The 13099-nt window shown below is 54.8% G+C and overlaps 1 protein-coding gene across 2 annotated transcripts in view; it reads right to left on the reverse strand.

The window, feature by feature from the left end:
* Positions 1 to 284: 284 nt before the first annotated feature.
* The window catches only part of LOC147828181 (anthrax toxin receptor-like), a 28737-nt gene continuing 15922 nt past the window's right edge, over positions 285 to 13099 (reverse strand). The window contains exons 2-6 of one of the 2 annotated variants that reach the window (XM_087210953.1): positions 5440 to 5511; positions 4251 to 4322; positions 1958 to 2039; positions 1825 to 1858; positions 285 to 1122 (exon numbers count right to left, since the gene is read on the reverse strand). In XM_087210953.1, coding sequence (XP_087067079.1) covers positions 968 to 1122; positions 1825 to 1858; positions 1958 to 2039; positions 4251 to 4322; positions 5440 to 5468 — 372 coding nt within the window. In that variant the 5' untranslated portion in view covers positions 5469 to 5511 and the 3' untranslated portion in view covers positions 285 to 967. Of the gene's footprint in view, positions 1123 to 1824; positions 1859 to 1957; positions 2040 to 4250; positions 4323 to 5439; positions 5512 to 12248; positions 12864 to 13099 lie in introns of those variants that run through there. The other variant, XR_015451197.1, reaches the window with a different exon arrangement.

Raw genomic sequence — 13099 nt, forward strand, 5'->3', positions numbered from 1 at the left:
TTCCTTCAGCATTTTTAGCATACATTTTTTCTGTCTTCATTATTTTGCTCTTTGTTGTGACATAAGTAAGCACTAATTGTACATATACACACACCAACCCCACGGCATCCCCACCACCACACAATGACATAGGCACCCAGTGTACAATCACATTGCTACATAATCAGCCACACACACACACACACACACACACACACGCACAGCTCCATAAACCCCACACACACTCCATGCATGCACAAGTATACCCAAATACTTAGCGATACATGCTAAGCATATACTATATACTTAGCATGTACTGCACACTCCATCAAAACACATTCATGTAGTCACCACACAAAATTGTCACCCACCACACATGCAGGACACACAATACAAAACATAGGCATGCATCACGCTCCTCCTTGTACCGCACATGACCCAAACACAACACACAACACACCATCACCACAGCTTTTCCCCTTCAAACGCACACCACAAGACAACCCAGCACACCTGCCTGCCTGGAGTGATGGCAGTGATCTCCTACCTCCTGCACACACAGTGTCTTCTTCCAAGGACGAAATGCCAGCACACGTCTTGGAGGCCAGCTGGGACAGAAGGAAGGAAGCAGCAAGAGGGTGAGCATCTGGCACCAGTCAGTCGCAGCCCACTCACCAGTCACACACAAGCCACTCACCGGTTCTACAACTTCCTGCAACCCCTTGAACCCAAGCTTCACCTCAAACACGCCTTCCTCCTCGTCTGAGAGTCCTAGTAACTGCAGAGAGGGAAGCTGGCTTGGCCCCCAGGCAGGGGCTCAGGAAGCACCAGGGCCCCTGACCCAGGACACAGCATCTTGCCCTTGGCCCTTGGGAACAAAGGAGAGTCAGAGGGCCCCAGGTCATCTCAGCGGAGTTATCTGATTTTTGTCAACTGAACCCACACCCACAGTGTAAACAGATGCCCCCATCCTTCGAGCCTTGTCAGCCTAAGAGAAAGGGAGGATTAAGCTGAAAGGGCCAAAATACACAAAATGGAACAAACTGCAGACAGGCAGACTCACTTCCACCTTTGCCTCCTGGTACAGGTTGTTGTCTATCGTTCTGATCATCACAGAGATGATCGTTCTGGGAACCCAGACACCTGCAGGACACAAAGGAGGGGCCCGCTGAACATGGTACAGGAGCAACGAGCAGAGGCCCAGGGTACTGTAAGCCATCAGGGCCCAGCACTGCCCAAGGCAGTTGGGTCAGGTGCTCCCCTACACCTCAGGCTCCTGGCACAGGAAGCAGCAGCCCCTCCTGCAGAGCAGCCCAGAGAGGGGTGGAACTGGTGCCTGCTTCCAGCACAGCCTGCAGGCTTCTGCTTGGGACAGCAGCCCAGCTGCTCAGGACTCCCAGGCAGGGTCCTGGACAGGGGACCCCATTCTTCCCCAGTACTGTCCCCTCCACTCCCGCACAGAGCTGCCAACCCACAGTGCAGCTGTTTGCATGGTGGGAAATGCAGGTCCAGGAGAAAGTGGGCCATGGAGGAAAGGGATGGAAAGGGGGAGGAAGGTCTGGCCCTGGGGACAGAGTGGGCGTCTCATGCTGGTCCTCAGGCAGCTTGGGATCTGGGCTTTCTCCTTTTGCACATAGGGCCCAGTAAGTCCAGCAGCTCAGAGTGACCAAGCTCCCTACATGGACCCGCAGGACCTCCTGTCCTGTGAGAACCCTGCTGGGGTGGGTGCTCTGCCCACTGCACAGGGCTGGGATGGGACAGGGGAGCAATGGGCTCTTCACACAGAGCTCTCTGGAGGGTGGCTGGCTCCGTGCAGCCACCCCCAGTGGGAAGGCAGGGGCTCACCTCCAGAGTTGGCTCTTTCAATTTGTAAACTTGCCTGCAAGGAAATTAAGATTCGTTGGAGAGAGGAGTGAGATGATGCAGAACAGTAGGAACTGAGAGGAAGCACTGACCCTTATGGTTTTGCCATCCGCACCTTTTGAAATGCTTTCTCCAGGTTCTGAAAACCTGCAGGGAAACTGTACTTCAGTCTGTCCAGACCCCTCTGAATTTCTTCTCTGAAAAAAAGATGGAAAAGAAGATGACATGAGGAAAGTTGACCCCAAGCTGTTCCTACAGCCTTGTCCGCTGACCCTGTAGAAGGGGGATGTGAGCAATTTGCCCTTTCACCCAGCTCTGTGCTGGGTCATTGCCAGGTTTGTGCCCTTTTCTGTCCCCATCCTGCCGAGACCTCTGGCAGGCGGGGTGGCCAAGAGGAGGTCCCACATCAATGCCTGGCTTTCGGGCTCCCCACCCTCAGGGACTTCCAGGTGGGGTGGGACCCAGGGATATGCAGCTTGAGCCCAGGGCTCCAGGGGGACCCACATGCCTAATGCTGACCAGAAGCCCAGGACAACCTGCCTGAGGCCTGCTCTCCAGCAGGGAAGGCTGAGTCACACAGCTCACCAGCTCAGCCTGCCCTGCGCTGCTCCCACTGCACAGACCCGATCTGCACCTCCTTAGCCCCCAAAGGAAGGAGCCAGGCTGCTTCATGAGCAGCGAGGCCTGAGGACCTCACGCTCCTGAGCCCGAAAGCCTGAGGTGGAGACACGGCCACAGGCTGCTGAGGTTGTCCAGCTCTACGCCCAGGCTGCTGGCCCCAGGCTGTCAGGAGCTGTGAGGGAGACAGAGTTGACTGGGGCAGGCAGCACTGGCTCCAGGGGCAGCACTGGGACAGGAAGAGAGGCTGGGCTCAGGCTGATTGGCTGTGACAGGGCTGAGCCTGCACAGCAAGGCCACCTAGAGTGAAGACCCTGAGGGCGGCTTCCTCCTGGGGCAGAGACACTGCTGTGGGCCAAGCTCTGAGGGCCCTTGACCCTTCCCTGCCTGACCTTCCCTAGGAGGAGATACAGCCAGCCCTGCCCAGGGGAGGCCCAGCCAGGTCCTGCCCAAGCCAGCCCTGCTCTGTGCCCAACCACTGCCCCTGTGAGCTCCTCCACCCCTCATGCCCACGTAGGTCTCCCCCAACCCCCAGCACAACATACACGAGAGTATACCACACCTCTCCTTTGCCCACTGAGCCAGCCCCTCCCTGTTTCTCCTGGCAGCTATACCCAGCCACGCCATGTGCATGGGGCCTGGAGCCCCCACCCTTCCACCCTGTGGTCTGGCCTGTCCTGCTTCATTCTGCCCCTGGCTTCTCTCTAGATCCTCCCCATACCAGCTCCCCTACATTTCCAGGCACCCCTCCTGCTTTCCTGAGCTCCTCCTCTCTGAAGGGGTCCTTGGCATTGTATGCAAGGTGACCCTTCACTCCCAGACCCCAGACCGTCAGCTTCTCCCCAGCACCCCTACTTGGATTTTCCTGGCCTCTGGGCACCGGTGGGACACCTTCTCCCCCCCTGCTTGTTCCTTAGGCCTCCTCGTGGCACCCAGACCAGCCAGGACTCCACAGCCCCCGGGGCATGCCCTGTCTGGGACCCACTTGAGGACCCCACTGTCCTGCTCAACGTTCCCAGCTCTTCCCCTGGTCCCTGCCACACTGGCCCAGGGCAGAGTGTGACCTGTCTTAGGAGGCTCCAGTCTGTCCACGGTACCTGTGGGACCCACAGACCTGCTCTACCAGGCTTCTTGTGTGCTGAGGTCGTCACAGACAGCCCCTCCTGGGCCTGCCTATAGACTCTGGGGGACAGGAAGCCAGTCTGAGGTCAACGGTAGCACGGAAGTGTCCCCACCTAGCCCACCCTGTGCCCCAGAGAGCGCCTTCTGGCCATCTCAGTGAAGCAGTCTCCCCGTGTGGTCTGAAAACCAGGCTTGCACTGGGATTTGAGTCAGCAGCTATGTTATGGCCTGTACCTAGGTGTTCCCCCAAAGCCTCATAGCTCACAGTTGGGACTGTGAGGAGGTCGCTGGATCATGGGTGTGTGACACTGGGATTAAGTATGTCTGGTACTGGATTACCCACTGATGGGTTTAGCATAATTCTGGAGGTGGCTGAATGGATTTGCTGAAGACAGAAGGCCCACCCTGTGTGTGAGCGGCACCAACCACTAGGCTCATACCCTGTATGTAATCAAAAGGGAAGAGGAGGCTGCTGCTTCACCGCTTCCAGTCTGCCATAGACTGTTTCTCCCCTGTGATGCTCCTTTGCTACGTGACCCTGCCTTGGAACCAGCCAACTATTGACTGAAACCTCCATAAACTGTGAGCTAAAATAAACTTTTGTTCCTTTAAATTTTGAGTGTTGAGTATTTTGTCTCAGCAAAGCAGAAGTAACCAAGACAACCTACCTGTCAGAGGTGAGCAGCAAGATGATGTTGCCCTTACAGGAGTAGGTGATGAAGGACATGCGCAGGTTTGGGCTGGGAGGAAGCAGGGCCGTGAGAAGTCACATATGCACAACATGCTGTCACCCAGGCATCAGGGAGAGGTTGGTCCAAATGACTCCCTCCCAACCCCTTGCTTTCACTTTGGGGCACACCTCGAGATGCTGAGGAATTGAACAAATATAGGATGATTCGGAAGCCTATGGCAATGAATGGTCCCAAGGAGGGGAGAGCATCAGGATGGCTCCAGGCGCCACCCCGGTGCTCCAACACCCACCAAACACACACAAGTATATGAACTAAACAGGTAAGATGACATCCACACTCCTCATGGGGCCTCCCCCCACCTGGCCTGTCTTCTACAGTCACCTTCTTTCTATCCTAACCCCATCCCTCTTTCCCTCCATTTCCTCCTCCCTCCTTCCAGCTCAGGAAATCCCACTCCCTCACAATGCCTCCCCTTCCTGCCACTGACCAATTGCCCTTGGCCCAGGACCTCTGACCCTCAGCAAAGTGGCTGCAGCCTTCCTGGCTGAGCTGACCACTGCTCCTGCTCTTCTTCCTGGCTCTGTTCACCCACAGTTGCCAGGTTTTCTCCTGGAGCACTATATCACTCCCCTGCCTGTGAATCTTCCATGGCTCCTTGTGACATTGGCCCCAAGCAACTTGTGAGGATTTGTCTCCAACCCTCCCCTGAATTACCCACACTCCTCAGCCTAAACAGACCACCCACTAGAGGGCACCCTGAGGGTTACTGTGGCCCTGACTTTTCTCCAGCCTTCGAGGTCAAGTTCACTTCCCATCTCCTCTGGGAAGCTGCCCAGGACCACTTCCCTCTAGGAATCCTTGTTGTCCCCTCTAACCTTCCTGGCACACTCTCTGTCCCTTTCCTTTGGCCCTGAGCACCCTGTGTCCAGGTGTCAGCTACTGAGTTGCTGTCCTGACTTCCTTCCCAGCCTGGGGGTCTGGAGGGCAGACAGTGTCCCTGCAGGTGCCCAGGCTCCCAGGCAGGGCAGGCACACAGCTGAGACCCAGAGGACCAGTGCACTCTGTCCCCTTTCCTGCCTGGTCATGCTGGGCTCTGTGCCCCCACCCAAGGGACCCCACCAAGTCTAATGGATGTTCAGGCAGCCTGCAGCATGGAGAAGCATACTCTGGTAAACTTGCCACCATATTCTCCATAAACTGGTGAATGTGACTCCAGCAGTCACCCACGAAGATGGACCTGAAGACAAAAAGACACCAGTCAGAGAATGAGGTACCCCTTCAGGAGGAAACATTCTCTGCCTTCTCCCTTCCCACAGGATCCTTAATAAGGCACTCCCCCTCCCAACACCATCAACCGCAGTGGGTCATCCTGGAGGTGACTGTCATCAGGGCCGCCAGTGGGCAGAAACGAGCCACCCAGACCATCTACTGAGACTGAGGGGTCTCCCAGCACAGTGGATACTTGGCTGCTGTCCAGTGTGTCTGATCACAGTAGGTGAAGGCGGTGTGGACAACAAACGCAGGAAGAAAACTTGACTGGATAGGGTCCTGGGCATCCCTGCTTTGTGGGCTCTCTGGGTCCCCACTCGCCCACCATGCTGCCTTCCCAGATTCCTATGAGTGAGGACCTTGGCACCACAGAAGCCTTGGAGAGCCATCACCAGGTCCAGAGCTGACCGGGCATGGCCTGTGGTTTCCCTGCTGGGCTCCTGGGTTCCAGGTGTCAGACCTGCCCTTGGAGTGAGGAACCTTTTGCAGGCTATGTCTGCTCTGCACCTCTCCTCGCCACGCCCCAGATTCCTCTCCCTCCTCACATTTCCCAGCACCATGGATGCAGAGAGAGATGTTTCCTATGGGAACCTGGGTCTCGGCAAGGGTGACCAGTACCATAGACTGTGACACCCCAGCTTTGTCACCAGCCTGCAGTCCCAGCCACTGTGGGCCCTGGACACCTTTTCCAGTAAGCACTGCTATGGGAGGGGGATAGCCCAGCCACTGCTGCTCTGGCATCAGCACTGTGGACCAGCGGGTATGGCTGCAGGCTCTTCCCATCCCAATTTCTGTATCCTGCTCCCCTCTTTTGCACTCTGTCCCTGGACAGAGAGTGAAGAGCAGGAGGTTGTTTGAGCTGCATGAGCTTCTATCCTGTGGGAATCAGTCACATCTGCTCTACATTCCTGGAAATGGTCTCTAGAGTTCCACAGCTCTGCAGATATGAGCATCATGAGGCAGAAGAGAATTGTGCCCAGTGTGGAGGGACACATGACACTCAGGGCTGAGGTCCCACCCCAATACTTCTGACCACAGTGGGGTATCCAGGAGGTGACTGTCATCAGGGCCACCAATGGGAAGAGGGTGGCCAACCAGACCATCTGCTGTGATTGAGGGGCCTCCTAGCATAAGGGACATTGGTGGCCACCTAATGGGGCTAGTCACACTAGGTGAGGGCTATGGGGACCTGAAGTGGAAGAAGAGGACATGGTTGGAAAGGTCCCTGAGCACCTCTGATTCATGGGCTCTCTGGGTCCACACTGGCCTTAGTGTGACCTTCCCAGCTCCCTGCGGGTGGGTGGAAACCTTGCCACCATGGCCATCAGAAGCCTTTGAGAACCATCAGATGTGGCCTGTGGTTCCCTGCTGGACTCCTGGGTTCCAAGTGTCAGATCTGCCCTTGGGATGGGGGAGCCAGCCTTGCTTTGTCACTAGCTGTAGTCCAGCCCCTGCAGGCCCAAGGGGCCTTTTCCAGCAGGCACTGCCAGAGGGACTTATGACAAGAAATATCAGACTTACAGATAACCTCCATCAGTAGTGCGGTCTAAGAGCCAACTGGTTACAATTGATATTCCAGCCACTTAAGAGCAGGGTCTGGATGTGGCTCTTTCCCCAACCTGCTTTTCCATTCTAATGTTCCTGTTTTGATCATACATGCTTTAATTTCTTAGAAAATTTGTTTATTCTTGCCTAGAGGCTGCCAAACACCAGGTGATCAAGCATATGGAAACAATGACAAATGTGCCAGGCTCCTTTTACTAAGATCCACTAGATCAACCTTGTGAAAGGAATTCATAACTGCTAAACTGCAACATGACTCCTATCCAAGGCCCATTAGATTAGCTAGAATCTAACTCTAGATTAAGGGACACTAAGCCCCTTCTCCCTAACCACAGTTAGTGATAGTTCTTCAGAGGGAGAAATAGTATAGACAGCTAAGTTAGGTAGAAATATTATAGGCAATCAGACAGGGCTAGTCAAGGGAGTCAATGCAGAAGATGAGAACACATAGGAAGTGTGGCTACAGGTACATCTGAAGAAGATTAAAGTCACAATGGACAGATTTGCATACTTCCCTAAGGGATAAACAGAAGTTTGATATTATTGCTACCACCCTTTTGAGATTTCCTATATAAAGAAACCATTATCTCATTAGGGGTGGGCCATCCTTTCCCACTCACTAAGACTAAGACTAATACTAAGACTACTAAGACTAAGACTAAAACTAAAGCAAGACTAAGACTATAGACTATAGGTTAATGATGTCATCCGTATGCCCTTGCTATTATTGGATCAATATTAATCAAACAGCTATACTTATAATCACATTGGTTGATTATAGCTTTGACCCAGGTTGTACCCACTTCATGATTTTGCTCTACAAAACTTTCTCAGTGGAGTGGGCTCATTAACAACCCATTCAGGATCTTTCCTGTCTCTTACAAGCTATTCCTATTCCTCATTCCTATTCCCCATTCCCATCCTCCAGTAAATTTTCTTACTCTTAAAAAAAAAAGAATAAATTCAAACCATGAACTTACATCATTGCAAAATTTAATTTTTAGGATAAGACAACCAAAGCACAGGCAACAACAGAAAATAATTTTAAAACTGGACTTCATCTAGAATGGTAGAGAATGTTTATAAATCATCTATCTGATAAAGGATTAGTATCCAGATGCAATTAAAAATTGGCAAAGGATGTGAATATATAATGCATATCATACCATCACAAAAGCAGCTTATAAATAACAGCAACAACAGAAAACCTCATAGCATGGGCTGGAGACCAGGAAGGCTCCAGTTGGAAGAACCAAGTTCAGCCTCTACTGTGTGTCATGGACATGCTGCCTAACCTCTTCAAGCCCATTCCACCCTGACCCAGAGCTGGTCCCATCTCAGGGGCAGTGGGGATGCTAACACCTACTGTGCACACACTCGACCCACAGCTCAGGTTAGCCTGAAGTCCAAGGCCCAGGCTGCAGGAAGGAAGGACCAGAGCCTGGGGACATGTAAGCCCAGAGCAGAAAGTATTCCTGGGGAATACACTGAAAAGCAGAGCAAAGCAAGACAGCAAAACCTCAGGCTTTGTCAAAGACACTAGAGTCTGGAGACATTTGGTGGCAGTGTGGAAACTGGTGCTCGGCACATCCAGAGCTCGCTTCAGACCGGAGAGCCTAGGAAGCAGGGGTTGAACATGGTGGACAAACTGATCCCCTTGCACACCATCTGCACACCAAAGGGTGCAGATGAGGCAAACAGCATTAGCCAGTGCTGACAGTCCTGGTACTTGACGTGCCCGTCGCTGGGGGCCTGGAGACAGAGAAATAACAGGTCCCTGCTGCCCAGGAGGCCTGGAAGAGATTGACCTTGCCCCTCAGCAGGCGGAGGTTTTCTCAGTCTACAGCTCTCTCTGAGCTCTGAGTACCCAACACCTAGCCAGTGAGATAGAACCAAGGAAACACCTGCCGACAAAACTCAGAGCCACACCCCCACCTTCCATCAGCTGTGTTTACTGAGGTCCAAACACAGAGCCTTCTGGGTCACCCCCAAACAGGTGTCCAGTGAGCTAGCAGGGTCCTCACCAGAAGCAGGGAGGTCCGGGAGGCTCAGAACACTGACCTCTTAGACAAGGGCAGCCTGGGCAGGCTAATGTTGCCAGGGATGGGAATCAGCACCCACTGCCAAGTGCAGAAGGTCATGAGCCCAGGAGTCATGAGTCAGGGCTCAGAGCAGTAACCAGGCCCACCTGTCCCTACCCTGTACCCTACCCAGCAAGCCCTTCACCTCTGACCTGCTGGATAAGCCATGGCTAGCTGCTTGAGAGTGGTTTGTGTGCCTGGCACATTGCTTGACACAGAGAAAGTGTCCAATTAATGCTATTCCACATCCCCACTGGTCCCAACAGCCCTGCTCATCCATCCCAGGGCTGGGTTGGACCCTGGAGCCTCACAGCAGGGCCTAGGGAAGCAAGCAGAGACATGCAACAGGGTGGTGGCCAAGAAGGGCCTTGAGGTCATGCCCACTCTCCAGCAGGAATGGCCTGACCAGGCTGTCAGCGCCCTGGGCACCCATCCTCGCCAAATCTGATGCCCAAAGGCAGCCACCACCCACGCTGTGCTAAGGATCTGAGGGCACCACCTGCCCAGGGCATCTCAGAGTCCCTGGGCTGGAAATGAGGAGGGACTTCTCCCATGGTGGGCAGGGGGCTCCTAGGTGGCTGTTTTGGCTCAGGAGCTGGGACTGGGGCCTGTGTTCCCCACCCTCAGTGCCCACAGAGAAGGAGATGGGAGGGCCACACCTGTGACTGTGGAAAGAGCCCAGCCCAGGAAGCCCAGGTCTTGTCACCACCAGCATCCTCCAGGCACCTTGGCCACCTAGGAGCCCACCCTGCAACAGGACATCACAGGGAGACCCCCGGGCTACTGTGCATCCAGAGGGGGAGGGCTGAGAGAGGAGGGCTGGGGACCAGGGAGGGCGTCCCCCTGCTGAGGGCTGCACAGGCTCTCATTGGGTCCCAGCCCCAGCCAGCAGGAGGGCTGGGATGGAACCTGGCCACCTCTCTAAGACCAAGACACACCTGCCTCTCTCTCTGACAGCCAGCAGGAGCCCCAGGGACAGCACAGCTTCCCCAGGGCCAAATGAGCCCCTGGCTGCCCTGAAAGTGGAGGGACTGTGCCAGGTCTGCAGGGTGGGAGGAAGAGCAAGGCTTAGAGGAGAGGCCACTGGGCAGGGATGCAGCTGAGTTCCCCCCAGAGGCCACAGATGGTCTCTCCCAGAGATCCCTGCTGGGGCTTCTCCCAGGGCTGGGAGGTGGCTCCTGGGGCCCAGTGACTGAGAGCCCTGCAGGACCCAGGGCTGGGCCATGTTGCTGCAGGGCCAGAGCCACCCAGAGCCCACCCCTGTGGTGACACCCCCACTTGAGGAGATAAGGAAGTCACTGAGGCCTGTGCTGGGGGCTGAGCACTGGAGGCCCTGCCAGTCCTCTTACAGACACGGGGTTTCCCTGAGGCCCCATCCTGCCTGCGGTGACTGGGACTGCTTCTTCCTGGAGTTGGGTGGAGGCAGGATATGAGGGCCACTCACTTGTTCAGGATGAAGTAGATGTCAGAGACGCCTGGGCATGGCAGCTGATCTGCATTCCTCTTATGCCAGCTGTGAACTGAGACCTGGGGTTGGAAACTTCCGGAGCCCAGGCCAAGTCCCTGGACATTTCTCCAGCTGGCAACTACATCCGGGGGGCTCCCTGTGCTAAACAGGGCTGAAAGGAGCAGCAGCAGAAGCAGGAGGAAGAGCACAGAACTAGAGCCATGACTTCCCATTTTCTTGGCTGTCTCTGTGACCTCTTTGCTCATGAACCCTGCCCCAGGGCCTCCTGGTTGAGGACCTCCCCTGTGCCCAGGGACCTTGGCTGGCCCCTGGAGCCCTGTCACCAATGCCCAGTGTGCCCACACAAGTTCCTTCTGGGAGCACAGAGACTGGGAACACTGCTGCCCCAGGTGTCCTGCCGCCAGCTGTCCCCAAGGCCCTTTCCTCCTGCTCTAGGCAAAACACTGGGATTATGATGGACAGAATGGTTGACATGGTGACTTTGTGACCTACAGCTCTGCCAAGGGACCTGCATGTGGTCATGATGCTGACCATGATCCTGCTGCTGTCAACAAGCAGGTCCCTGGGCAGAGCTGCGGGTCACAAAGTCACCATGCCAACCATTCCGTCCATCATAACCACAGGGTATTCTGCCCTGGGGTGGGGGGAGGGCCTTGGGGACAGTCCGTGGCTGGACACTGAGGGAAGCAGTGTCCTCAGTCACTGTGCTCTCAGAGGGAACTGGTGTGGGCCCACTGCGCATTGGTGACAGGGCTCCAGGGGCCTTGGTCCTGGGCACAGAGGAGGTGGCCACGCAGGAGGCCCGAGGTGGCTGGTGTTTGGCCTCCCTGGGCTCTGGACAGGGTCCCATGAGCAAGGAGGTCACAGAGACGGGCAACAAAATGGGGAGGCACAGGCCCTGTGTGCCCTGCTCTGTGCTCTTCCTCCAGCTCCTACTGCTGCTACCTGTGTGGCTTTCCAGAGCCCAGAGCTTCCAGCACCCTGGCTCAGGCTGGGGAGCTTCCCTCTCCTATTACCCGAACCCTGCCCATTTCCACAACTATGGAGACCCAGAGGCCAAGCAGAGTAGGAACCAAGATGAGGACGTTCTGGAGTACTGTGATTGTTGGGAGCAATGCTACATAATTCTAGGGATAAATCATTTGTTTAGCCTAGTTCTCTTGCCTACAGCCCAGCTACAGAATAACTCCAGTTTGGCCTCCAGTCACAACTGAGACTTCAGTGATCCAGTGATGCTGTGATTCTCCAGGACAAGAAACATCCTGGGAGAACAAACATCTGCTCAGTTCCTCGTTGCTCTTGGACTGATTAACATCTTGTTTGCCGGAGATGTACTGAACTCTCTGCAAGCCTTCCGTTACACCTTGTTTATCCCAATGTGAACTATTGAACTCTCTGCAAGTCATTTGTTACATTTGTTTCTCCCAATGTACTGAACTCTCTGCAAGTCATTTGTTACATTTGTTTCTCCCGATGTACTGAATAAAAGGCGTGGTAAGCTGGGGGCTTTGTCTTTGCCGCCTAGAGCAGCACTGATCAGACCCAAAGCTCAGCTTCTTCTCAGTCTCATTCATCTACCTTTCCTGTAATTCGCCGTGTGCTGCCGTCGCTCTCAGAAGACTAGGACTTACTGCAGAGGTTCTGGTAACGTCCCCTTCCCCTGTTCCCTACAATTATTCATTCTAATAATTGGTACATTTTAGGTATACAATATAATGACATTCATCATTGGAAATTTGCACCTTTACAGAGTCTCTCTTGGTTCTTGTTTTTCACCTTTGCCCAGCCCTCCCTTCAACCCCTCCAGCCCTACCTATTTACAAAGATTTTGTTCCCATTTTTCCATTTTCTCATATTAATCCCATTCCCTTCTATCCTTTCCCTTAGCCCTCCCACTTCCTTCCCCTTTGGGACGACGGCTCAGAAACCCCTACCTCTGGGCCGGGAACAGTGGGACTCAGTACCTTGGTCTGGTGGTCTGGTGTCCTCTGCGCCTTGGTAATGTGGAATCAGGTGGCTGCCTGTCTGCAGTGGGGTGATCCGGTGTCTTCCGCGTGACTCAGGACCTCGGTAGGGCGTGCACAGACCTGCCTGTCTGCAGCGGGCTGATTCGGGGTGTGTTCCGCACAACTGGGGACCTCGGCAGGGTGTGGGCAGACCTGCCTGTCTGCAGCGGGGTGATTCGGCGTCTTCTGCGTGACTCAGGACCTCGGTAGGGCGTGCACAGACCTGCCTGTCTGCAGCGGGCTGATTCGGCGTGTTCCGCGGGACTGGGGACCTCAGTAGGGCGTGGGCAGACCTGCCTGTCTGCAGCGGGCTGATTCGGCGTCTTCCTTGTGACTCAGGACCTCGGTAGGGCGTGCACAGACCTGCCTGTCTGCAGCGGGGTGATTCGGCATGTTCCGCGCAACTGGGGACCTCGGTAGTGTGTATGCAGACCTGCC

The sequence above is a fragment of the Heterocephalus glaber genome, unplaced genomic scaffold (assembly GCF_053883595.1).
Source record: "Heterocephalus glaber isolate CG9 unplaced genomic scaffold, H.glaber_assembly_v1.0 deba00001236, whole genome shotgun sequence".
NCBI classification, from domain to species: domain Eukaryota; kingdom Metazoa; phylum Chordata; class Mammalia; order Rodentia; family Bathyergidae; genus Heterocephalus; species Heterocephalus glaber.